The sequence below is a fragment of the Anthonomus grandis genome, chromosome 5, assembly GCF_022605725.1.
Source record: "Anthonomus grandis grandis chromosome 5, icAntGran1.3, whole genome shotgun sequence".
In the NCBI taxonomy this organism is placed as follows: domain Eukaryota; kingdom Metazoa; phylum Arthropoda; class Insecta; order Coleoptera; family Curculionidae; genus Anthonomus; species Anthonomus grandis.
Genome location: NC_065550.1, coordinates 7,127,238 through 7,140,292, shown reverse-complemented (window position 1 = coordinate 7,140,292; position 13,055 = coordinate 7,127,238). Strand labels below are relative to the sequence as shown.

Genomic DNA, 13,055 nt, shown 5'->3' with positions numbered 1-13,055 from the left:
TAGCGAAGGCTTTTGACATGGTACCTCATGAGAACCTTCTTAAAAAATGTCCTAAATATTTATGGTGTCAGAGGGGTGGTGTTAGAAGTTTTTAAGAGTTGTCTGGCGGGCCGAAAACAGATGACTAAAATTAATAATATCTATAGTGATCCCTCAGAGATGCTGATAGGAATACCACAGGGTACCGTTCTTGGGCCATTACTTTTCTTAGTCTATATAAATTCTTTAACAGATATCTTACTTGAAAATGGTATGGTAGTTTCTTATGCTGACGATACTGTGGCCATTTTTGTGGGTGAAACTTGGGAAGAGGTGCGTGAAAAAGCATCGTTAGGTTTAAGATTAATTAAAAATTGGCTAGACTTTTTCAAACTTACATTAAATGTTGGGAAAACCAACTACATAGCTTTCTCTCTAACAAATGCCAATCGTCCTAATTTTAATAGCATCCAGGTAAATGGATTTGTTACATTTACCTTTGTTACATGGATTGTTTACAATTTACTAAATATTTAGGAGTAATCATCGACCAGAACCTCAAGTGGAAACAACATGTGTTAAGATTAACTAATAACATTACAAAATTAATTCGGAAATTTTATATGATTAGCAAAAAATTCTAAACAAACAACCTTTGATATGTGTTTACAAAGCTCTTGTATAATCTTTATTGAGATATGCTATAATAGTATGGGGAAGTTCTTACGAAAATGTAATAAGACCTTTAAAGACAATCCAAAATTACATTCTTAAAATCATTTTTAGAAAGGATAAAGTGTTTCCAACATACCCACTTTACAGTGAAAGAATACTGGCAATTCGATATTAATATATTTTAAGTGTTTCTTCTTTTATATATAAAAACCCTGAAATAGGTGAACATGTTAGTCATACTTACTCTATCAGGTTTAATGTTGAAGGAAACTTACAGGTTCCCAATAGTACTACCAACCTAAACCCTAGGTCATTTCACTACCTTAGTATAAAAATATGCAACATTTTACCGCTAACAGTAAGGATGACAAAGAACAGCAAAGCTTTTAATAAGAAATGTATCACTTTTATAGCTCATAATTTCGAAAAGTTTTCAATGTTATTCTAAATCGTTATTCAAAGTAATAAAACTTCTTTTTTTTTTATTCAATTATCAAGCTAATTAAGTTTTGTTATGAGTTTGAGCAAATGGTTCACAACTATATCTTATTTTAATATTTATCCAGTTAGTTTTATTGCTAAACTCTTAGTATTATAGTTATTCTGGTATATACAGAAGTTAGGTTTTCTAGGTACCTACCTAATATAATTACAATAGTAAACATAAAAATGTTTGTATAATATAAACATGTATGTAACAATTTAATTTTAGTAATATATAGTATAAGTATTTAAGATAAATAAGAAGATAACGATATACTGATATATAGCCGATTTCGCGCAGTTCATATTTCTGTTTTAGAATACAAATATCATAGTTGTTTACATCCTGAAAAAGCCAATATACAATATACAAAACATCAACCAATCTAAAAACATTTGGACTTTCAATCATTGATCTCTAATAAAAGGTAAAAACACAAAATCTACAGCATCACAGAAATATTTAACAAAACAGTATATTAAATTATTAAATATTTCTGTGATGCTGTAGATTTTGTGTTTTTACCTTTTATAAAAGTGTATGACCAGCATCTTTGGGATAATGGATGAATTTTTCGAATTGATTCCTAAGATGTATTTTTTTTTATAATTTAATGTCCCAAATAAGATTGAATTATTTTTCTGAAATTCAATTATTTTACTCTGATAAATTATATTTTAATAGTATTGAATATATCCTTGTATTGTCTAATGTCACGTACCTTAAAAAAGCTTTCTGTATAAATGTTCATTTTTGTTTTTTTTTTTACTTAAGTCCAACATATTGAATTCGCCCTGAGGAAGCAAATATATTTTGCGAAACGTCGGCAAATTTAAATAGGCTTGGACTTTTATTTTATTGATCCCTAAACCCAACAATATTCTAAACGATACTGATTTCTAAACATGAAAAATCAACCACTTTAACGACATTAAATAAAACATTTGGTAATAATTATAATCACAAACCTTGCAGTAGCTATAAGTGTCAACGCATGTCTGGCCGTCCTACAGGAATCTGCTTGTGGAGTCAGGGGCAATCCGTAAGTCATACTGGGTACTAACTTGTCTGCTTCTGAACAGAGCTCTAATAAACCTATTAATACTTTGCTAATATCAAGGAACGGTTCCCATACGGTAAATCCTCGACCAATCAGGTCGATTGCTGCCCTCCTGAGTGGAATATGTGCGGGCAATCGAGGTGACGGTGGTGCGAGCAGCAAATGAGATAGCGCCATTGCTGTTAGCCTCGCTAAATTGTTATTTCCTGAGCCTACAATAACAAATTTACGATTAAATTACAATAAGGGAATATAACACTAAAATGTTTTTACGCCTTAGTCGTAATAAGTCAGTATTACGTTACTATTTAAAAAATAATAATTCACTATACTGTAGCACAATTACTGAAAAGAAGAAGAAAATACTAGACTTATTCACGTATTTAAAAGAATTATCAAATTTTTACCAATGTTTTTAGTTACTTAATTCCAATAATCTTCAGAGACAATAATTTACTTTAGATAGATAGGATTGGTGTTTTGGGTAAGTATCATCTGGCGGTTATTCATCTAAATGTAAAAACAGGCTGCAAAAGATTTACAGTCATTTTAAATCTCTTATATAGCCATAAACTAGAAATATTTTACTCGCAAATACATAGATTTTTCTCCATCCAACATAAAATTCATCATAGAGGTTAAAAATTCTTTTTCTTCAGGTAATAGCTCAGTAGCTATAATTCGTTCGGCTGTCTAGTTCGGCATCCTTGATGTTCTTCTTCTTCTTTCGGACCCCCTTTTACCCAATACCTTTCCTTGTATTTTGGTTTGCAGTAGAGAGTATTGATCTTTATTTCTCATAACATGCCCCAGGTATTTCAGTTTTCTTTTTTTACTGATTTTTCACGACTTTCACATCTTTTTTCATTTTTGTAATGTGAGCTGTCCATGGTATTCTGAGCATTCTCCTATACAGACACATCTCAAATCCTTCCAGATTTTTAGTGGTATCTCACTTCTGTTCAGGATTCCACGACATACAATAAAACAGAAAAAAACATAGCATCTTAAGTGCTTTACTTTCGTTTCAAGAGATTGGTTGTGACTTTTGAAGATCGCATTGATGTTGTGAAATACCGTCCTTGCTTTTACTATGCGACATTTTACTTCTTTTGCACTATCCCATTGTTCTTTTATGATGGCTCTAAGGTAGCAATAGTGTTTAACACGTTCAATTCGAATTCAGTCGACATATAGGTGATAGAAGATACCTTCTTCTACTCCGTTAAGGACGTCTCTGCATTTCTGGATTAGGAATTGAACTCCAAAGAGTCCCTCTCTGGTTCCAACTACATTTATAAAACCAAATTGGTTTATGGATATTTGTTCTTCGCATTTGCTGTAAATTCTTCTGTACATGTTCTTAAGAAACAATTTTAGCATGTGACTCAACAGACTGATTGTCCGATATTCTTCGCACTTCTTTGCTCCAGGTTTTTTAAGCAGCGCTATAAATTCTGCATTTTCGAGGATATTTTTAGAGTTATAGATTCTATTGAAGATGTCAGTAATCCAGGTTATTCCTTCCTGATCCAACAGCTTCAGAAATTCAGCCTCTATATTGTTTGGTACCACTGCTCTCTTATTTTTCATTTGTTTTATTGCTATTCCCACCTCGTGGTTTGTATGGATGGGCCTGTAGCTTCTTTCGACAGTGACCTCCGGTCTCTAATTCTCAAAAAGTTTTTCTTAAAGTATGACTTCGACCTGTATTCCAGATCATGTTTGTCAATGACAATTTTTCAATTTGTGTCTATGATCTTCGTACCTTGTCGCTTTTTAAAGGTTCCAATTAACTTTTTTTTGTGTAGGCTACATTTGTCATTTATGGCTTGCAGTAATTCTAAAGGGTGAGAACGCAAGATTTGAATTGCACGCCATGTTTGACAATCATAATGTCACATGATTATGACGTAACAGATCGAAAGTTGACAGGGGAGTTACTAAACATGGAGCATTACACAGTAGAACAACGCGTCCTAATTGTCAAAAATTATTATTAAAATGGTGATAATTTTATTTGCCACTAGTCGTAAAGTACGTCTAATGTTCAATCGAAATAATGTTCCAAATTCATCTAAAAATTTCTGTAAAAGAAATATTTAAAAAATTCGGAAGTATTGGTTCGATTAGTCATGTGACACATACGATACAAGCTTCTGGAGATTCGAATCATCGATTCTGATCTTCGATCAGAACAAAACATCACGGCAGTTCCGGAGAGTGTGACAGAAAGACCAGAAATGTCCATTCGTCATCGGGCACAATAATTGAACATTTCAACAGGCACTCTTCAGCGAATTTTCACTAAAGATTTATAATAATAATAATAATAATAAATGTCTTTTATTATTCAAATTCATTATAAACTTCATAAAAAAAAAATAAACAAAGTACCTGAACCTAGCGCAATCTAGCTTTATATAGCTACTCCACTGAACCAGATCAGGGTGTATTCGAAGTATATAAACCAACATTATAACAACATGTTATATGTAAAGAAAGATTCCCAATTATAATGTAACACAAAAAAGTTTTCTTCTTCTATAAAAAACAGCAAATTTACATATTAAACAGTAAGAGAATTGTTTTGAATATTCATAAGAACAATTTAATATTTCCTCCTAAATTTATCTGCACGAATTTATACCGTGTATATTTGCTCTAAACAACAATCTATTCCTTATGGTCGAAGGTGCCTTTGGGCCGCTAATGATTTTTATCAAAAAAGTGGAAACATTAAGGAAAATTAAATTAATTAATTCTACGATTGTCCATTTTAAGCCAGTTAATTGTTTTAAAATATTGCGAAATATGATCATACTTACGTAAGCCATAAACCAATCTGATATAGGCATTTTGAATTTTTTGTATGCGCATTCTACAATCATTATCTAAGCAAAAACCGTAAACATAATCACAGTAGTTAGAATTAGAGAGCACCATGGCCTCATATAGTTGCTAGGAATTTTAGAAGCAATTCTGTGGCATTTTTTCAAGTCATTGTGTCTCAATTTCGGCCTTTTGAGTTTTCAATCTCATCATCAAAACGTTGTTCAACCATTGTGAGAACTTTTTCTGCTATATCAGTGAGGAATTTTTCAGTAAAAACAGCAGCAACAGCAGACTTAATTTCACGTAGATCTGTCGACGAAAGAACCATTTTGGCAAGAGACAATAGCACTGAGTGCAAAAAAAAATAGCACTGGAGCTGCAGTACTGTAGTTTACCAACTAAAACTTGGATCACTGAACAAGGGATGCTTAGGCCAACACAGTTTTTCACAATAAAGACTTAGGTACTTTAAAAACCTGCATTTTAGAGGCAAAATTCACGGAGCTACTATCATTACGGTTTTACTCGTACGCCATCTTGTATCTTGTCATTTACAGCTGCATGCCTACAAAATCTAACTGACTGAATAAGTTCTACCAGCAGATCATAAGTAGCGAAGAGAATTTACCAATTTGATCCTTGAGCAACTTGCTGTTTTTGCAAACAAAATCATTTTCAATAAAGGCCCATTTTTACCTCGATGGCTTAGATGAGCTTTAGATCTTCCCTTAATTTAGGAACAATCTTTAGCCGATTAAAGGAGAAAGGCCCAAATTTGCATAAAAGTGGTATCTACCACCTTAAATGCGGCGATTATGATTATTGATAAAACGGGACGTGATTTTAGAACGTGCAAACTACTTACATAACTAAAGCTGTAACTAATAGAGCGAAAAATGCAATGAAGCATGCCCGAACAAATCTTAAACACTAACTAAACTATAGAATTGTCTATAAGCGATTGAACCTTTATCCCTGTTAGGAATGTTTTTTTTGATATTAGAACATTGCTTAACTCCTTGCTTCATATCATATGATTTATTTAATTTTAAGTTGTCTATCCCTACAAAGTATTTAGGATATGTTCAGCTAAACTTGACTTTTCAACTCTTCCAGATTTCACATGAGCTACATGTGAATACTACATAATACTTCATCAGACTTAAAGAACAACAACATAATATATTGAAATTCGGTAGTTTTTATACAGTAAGTTAGAAGTTGGCTAATGTACTAGCATTTGACTTCAACATCACCTAATGTGAACGAGCTGCTTATATAATTTATTGTCATCCAAGATATTAAACGACTAACAATATTACGACAAACTAAAGATCATGTGGGTTTTCCATCTGGTTTAGTCTCTGGTTTGGAAAAAAAATGTTGCATTTGATTTATATGTTTTTGATAAACCATAAAAATGTGATATTTTTGCTATTATAAATATATCTATTAATTTTTTTCGGTAGGGTCTTTTGGTAATTTAGAATAATTAATAAATAAATTTAATTTAATTTCATAATTGTTTAATATAGCAAGTAGCATTTTGGCACTTTGGCACAGTTTTATTAGTATTATAATATGATTTTGAAATGTTTCTTTCTTATGATTTGACATTTAACACAAGAATAGAGTCTAGATATCGCCAAGAAGCGAGATGAGGAGTGACGAGATAAAATCGGATCTCCTGAATATATTAAATACCTTATGTAAATTATTTCATTTAAGAGTTATTTCCCTTTTAGATTTTCTAAATCCCTAAATCAAATTAACTTAATAGATTAAATTTAACTTCAATTTTTGTTTAAAACATCATGCCTTTTTTCTTCTTTTTAATATTTGACTCAATTGTATTAATATTTAAATATTGACATAATTTTCAATTAAATAGCTAAATTACACTATAAATTTTACGAAAATATTTACCAAATCCTTCTACAACAGAATTCTTTCTCCTATCTTCTGCTATTCTCTTTTTGGAATTATCACAACTGGTAATATCCTGTCCGAATTCTGCTCCTATCACCCCCAATAAAATGACGGCTGTCGATTGCTTACGCTTTAACTCTGTCAAACTGGAAGGTTTCCTAACTTGCTCCTCTTCTTCTTCTTCAAAATCTTCATCCTATGAACAGCTAGTAAATTAAGGTCGTAAGGAAATAAAAAATACACACCACTGGATCAGGAGTATTAGGCCCGTTTGAATTGACATGATTCTGAGCATTAGGTTGATTGACCGCCTGCTGATTTATCGTTTCAGTTTGCGTGTATAAAGGCAGGTACTGAGCCCATGCATCGACTAGCTGCTTTCTTCCTTTAGGACCCATTCTACAAAAAGTCAATAACACTTATCATAGAAATAACATAAATATATATAAGGTGTTCCATAAGTAATAGTCAATAATTTAGGAACAGATTTTTAAGAAAGTTCAGTAAAATATTCTTAGTTCAAAAGTCAAAGGCAGCAAACAACGAGGTAAGAAGTTTTTTCTGCAATTCTTATAGATTTTAGAACAATTTGTTATTCTAGAAGTTAATTATGAAATGGATTTTTTTTGTAAATTTTAAAACTTCATTTTTCTAAACATATCACAGAGAGCGCCACTCCTATATTATTAAATAAAAAATATATATTTGTTACACTTGGCAATCATTAAATTTTGTATGGGCAAGGAGAACTTTTATTTTAAGATTTTTACTATTTTAGGACTGCTGCATCTAAATCAATCGTAAAGTTTTTAGAGACTAAGTAAATTGTAAATAAATTAATACATTTTAATATATTCCAGTGGATTGTATTAATAATAATAAATGTGCTAATTAAGATAAAATATGCATTTTCACAAATTTGCTTCGGATAATGTATCTAAAATTAAAGAAAAAATGTAATTGTCCTAAAAGGCTCTTCAGACGCCCTATAACAAAAGAGGGGACTGCTTAAGCCGGAAACTAAGTATTAAACTAATATTTAGCTTGTTAGCTTTGTAAGCTCTTACTTTCTAACCTAACTTAACTTAAATTTTATAATACTCTAAATTCTAAGTGCGTTAAATTCCAGAATACAACAAATCATTCCAATAGGAAAATATATAAGTATACTGATTGTTATTACAATTTATAATTAATTACAAACCCTCAAAATTAAGCAACAGTACATATGACGTTCTAATTTTTTTTTAATTAATGTAAAATAATTAAGAAAGTAAAAATTAAAAAGTAAAACAAATATGGGAAAAGTACATAAGAGTAAGTCTATATCAACGGCCAAGATAATTTAAAATCATATATATTGCTATAAGCAAAGAAGTCAAGATCACCTACCAACTTTAGCTAGTCGCCTATTTGTTCACGGATTAAAAGTTTTTTAAAGTTTCTTTTAAAAGTAACTAGGGAAGAACCAAGTAACGCTTGCGGTAATAAATTTATAGCTTTGGCAGCAGTATTTGAAAAAGTTCTTTTAAAGATTTCTTTACGATGCCAAGGAATAGACACTCTATGATTATAACGCAGAGGATGATCGCGCACATCTACCCTAAGTTCTAGCTTCTTAAATAAATAATAAGGTTTTTTAATTTTAAGAATTTTAAAACAAAAAATATTTGTGTGCAGCTTTCTACGATTGTACGTATTTAGCCACTTTACTGTGTGAAAAAGGTGTAATATGTTGATGCCTACGGATTCCATAAATTAGACGTAAACATTCAAAACTTTTTGAATACGTCTTGCTTCAAAATCATCAAGACATGGCCCGTAAACAACGTTACAATGATTAAAGTGGCATAACAAAAGTTTTATGTTCTTTTGCAGAAGATGACGACTAGAGTAAATAAGGCGAAGCGTTGAATAGGCATTTTTTAACTCTTTAGTAATGTGATCCCGGAACCGCAAATCGCTGTCAATATCTTATCAAAACTTAAACTTTTCGCATGGGTCACACAAGGAATAACAACATTGTCGATTTCCAGATTCAAGCGTTCTTGGGCAGCTTTTCTTGAGACATTATTACCAAATAAGATGAATTTCGACTGTAAAGGGTTAATTTTTAGTTGGTGTTTGGCGGAGATTAATGCAATACTCTTTAGGTCAAGATTTATGCGCTCATTAGCAACATCTACTTCATTTGGATAAAATGAATAATATAATTGCGTGTCATCCGCATAAAGGTGGTAGTTACAAAATGTAAGGTCATCAATAAAGTTGGATGTATAGATCGTATAGAGCAGTGGTCCCATCCAATATACTTCCCTGTGGCACTCCAGTACTAACATGGAGACGGTCCGAAGACATATCTTGACATGTGAATACCTGTGACCTATTCGTTGGTTATGATTTTATTAGCTCAATAGCTGACATACTAAATCCAATAAAATGAAGAATTGCTGTAAGAACATGGTGATTTAACATATCAAAAGCCTTACTATATTCTAGCAAGACAAGAGCACTAATCTTTCCATCATCAATTGATTTGATAATATCATACGTGACATCTGCCATAGCGGAGGAACATCCAAAACCCGGACGAAAACCAGATTGCTTGAGAAAAATAACATTAAATTTACAAGTAAATGACCTAATTTGTTTCTTAATTATTTTCTCGAAAATCTTGATAGCGCAGGAAGAATGCTTATAGACCGAAGGTGAATCAGATCGGTAGGCTTAGGGACCTTAGGCAAAGGATTTACGTAAGCATGTTTCCAGCAATGTGGAAAGTAAGCAGTTTCAATGCATACATTAATAATATGAGTAATGTAAGGAATGATATGAGCGCAACATACTTGAATCAAAAAAGAGTTAATTAAATCACTACCAACTACCTTAGTTTTAATGTCATTTTAGTTACGTCAGCCTCGGCCACTGGTTCAAAGGTGAGATTACTCGTGATACTTTCCTTAACATGGGTATTGTAGAACTGAATCAAGGTATTGTCTAAAGGGCATGTAGAGTTTTATTGATTAATAAAAAATGAATTTATTTTATTGAGATCTTCAGATAAAGCCGATGGAATATTACTATTATTATTAGACTTAAGATTAGGTTTTTGCAGTTCAGCCCATTTTTATTTAAGTGTTGAGTTGGAAAACTTATTTTTAAGGTAAGATTTTCTTTCAGCTCTTATATAGCACAAGTAGTGTAATTTCTTAATTCTTTATAATATGAATAATGCGCGGGCTGTTTAGATTTTCTGTACCGTCTCAGGGCATGATTGCGCAAATTCTGCAAAAACTTAATATTATCTGTTACCCATGGGGAATGTTTGTAATTATTATTTGTTGTTATATGAAACGTTCTTATTGGAGCATGAATGTCAAATAGGTTTAGGATAAGAGAATTAAAATAATTTTTGCTTATCGTCGATGTTCGGTATGTAAAAAATTTCATCCCAAGGGCATATTAAAACATCAAGATAAAAAGCATTAAAGTTTATATTCTTTAGTGGTCTGTATTTAATTATCCTAGGTTCGTTCAAATAGCGCATTTGGACTGGTTAGCTGTAGATAAATAGAAAAATGGTCAGCTATTAGAGTATCTCTAGAACATTTTACATCTATTTCATTGCAGAAAAAAATTAAATCAATAAGAGATATAGAGTAGTTAGTTATACTGGTGGGTTCGTTGATCAACTGTTTTAGTTCAAAGACTTAAGCAATATTTTTCAGTTTTTTTGTACTATTGCTATCCTGCAACAAGGTTATATTAAAATCTGCCAGGCAGATAATATTTTCGTACTGCGAGTATACACCAGAAATACTATTTTCAAAAAACTCCAAAAAGTCATCTACATTCTTATTTGGGGGCCTGTACATTACTCCTACTACATACAACACACCATAATAATTTAATTTCACCCACATAAATTCAACAAATGAAAGATCCCCTCGATCGATAACGATTATCAATCTAATCGTTTGAGTAAAGTACTCCGTTTCAAATATGTTTCGAGGTTCAAGCGGCAAAGTTGCCAGTATATACAAATATTTTTCTTAATTTATAAATTCTTTTATTCAAATGCTCTTTTACAATAATGACGATTTAAAAGTTGCTACTTTATAAACCTAGTTTAATAAATTAGTACTGATTTGATGATAGATTCAAAATTACTTTTACAATTAGTTATTGTTATTATTACTTTACAATATATAATTGCCATTTTCTATTATCAATTTCCGCTTGCTAACTTTTTTCTATACCACTAAAGTAGCAAACATTTCAAACTTTTATTTCTTCACATTTTAAAATATATAAATGAAATTGGTTTTATTCCGTAGGCAATATAATAGACCAGCTTTTAAATCACTAAGTCTTACTAAGAACCTTGTTTTTTTTCTTTATTTCATAATATACTTTTTTTTTAATTTATTGGTAAATTAAAAAAAAATTCCTTTTATAATTTGCAATGTGCAAAAAATTGAATAAAAAAGTAACACGGAAAATACTTTAAAAATACATCAAATTAATTATAAAACTTAAATGAATATTAATAGTTTGTTTAATACGTTTTAATTTAAGAGCAGTTAAACGAAACCACCAAATAATAACTAACGATTTAATAATTCTTTAACATGCAGCAAATAATATAAATCGTATCCTTGTGTATACCGAGAGATATGTACTAATAATTAATACAATGCGTACACTCTGAATATATTTTAGTGGAATATTATAATACTATTGCCTATGGCGCTTTCGGTCTTAGCGGGCCATCTTCAGAACCACTAAACTGATAATAAATCAAAGTAATAAAATCTAAACATCAAAAAAAAAAAATAATATTTACAAACAATGAAAGGCACTCTTTTTAACGAGACCTAGTTCGTTTGGTTCAGATTACACAATCCAGAGTTAAATACATTTAAATATTAATATTTACCGTTTTCAAAAATAATTTAATTATTTACTACTTAAACCATGAGCCTATAATAAATATACACTTCAAAAGTAATCTAGGGACAAGCAAAAAAAAGACTATTTTATTTTTAGACGAAAAGCTTGTTTCCATGATAAATTGTATTTATTATTTGTTGGGCACTGTTTTAAGCATACCTTATAACATTCATAATATTAGTTATTAACTTATTCTTATTTAGTTATTAATTAAGTTATTCTTGTTAATATTAAATAAATAGTTTAAATTCTTCAAGGCATATTAGATAAACTGAAAATTGTATTCAGTACAATTTTTGCTGCTAGTGGAAATTGTATATTCAATGGTATTGTATATATCAAATATTCAAAGGCAACATCTTGATCGTGAAACAGTTATGAGCCGTTGGTATAATACAGTATGCTATGAACATTTGAGACGACTTCAAGAGCACTATAGTTTTCAGAGATTTAAAGAGACTGGTAATGTGAGAGAAAGATATATAAGTCAGAGCCACAGAACTTATACATGATAGGTTTGTTCGCTTTCAGGCATTACGAAATCCCAATATTGCTATCAACCACATAACCAAAGAGCTTAAAAATATTCATGGCGATAGTGTCACTGATCAAACAATAAGGAATAGATTACATGAAAATAATCTTTAGGCTCTCACGTGGATATCGCGCAAGCAAATTAGAATGGTGCGAAGAAAATCAGAATAAGCAAGAGCGTTAATACCGATGAATCAAGGTTTGGCTTATGTCATAATTTAAGAAGGCTGGGCGTGGCGAATACCTAGGAATGCGCAAACCATTCAAGAAGTTGACAAGTAACGAGACGGAACTTTGATGCTTTGTGCTGGAGTTTCCAGATTTTCTGACTAATCTAGTTCCCACTGAAGGGTTTTTGATTGCTTATCCCCGTGTTACACAATTTGGCGAAAATTTTGTACTTATGCACGAAAATGCACGTCCACATATTGCCATCGCCTGCATAATCCCCTGACTGACATCCTATCAAACACGTTTTGGATATGTTGAAAAGGCATATTTTAAATCAAAAAATTCTGTTCCGGACAAAGCTGAGAAGATTTGCTGAAGTTCTTTTCTCTTACCTTTTCTTTAAATTTCGGAATTTAAAATTCTCGATATTTTACT

The 13,055-nt window shown here is 31.2% G+C and overlaps 1 protein-coding gene across 4 annotated transcripts in view; it reads right to left on the bottom strand.

The window, feature by feature from the left end:
• LOC126736883 (WD repeat-containing protein 7) overlaps positions 1-13,055 on the bottom strand; it is a 178,124-nt gene that overhangs the window by 24,353 nt on the left and 140,716 nt on the right. For 3 of the 4 annotated variants that reach the window (XM_050441490.1, XM_050441493.1, XM_050441491.1), the window contains 3 exons: positions 7,208-7,361; positions 6,960-7,158; positions 2,107-2,410 (listed from right to left, as the gene is read on the bottom strand). In XM_050441490.1, the coding sequence (XP_050297447.1) occupies positions 2,107-2,410; positions 6,960-7,158; positions 7,208-7,361 (657 nt within the window). The remainder of the gene's footprint in view (positions 1-2,106; positions 2,411-6,959; positions 7,159-7,207; positions 7,362-13,055) is intronic. The other variant, XR_007660815.1, reaches the window with a different exon arrangement.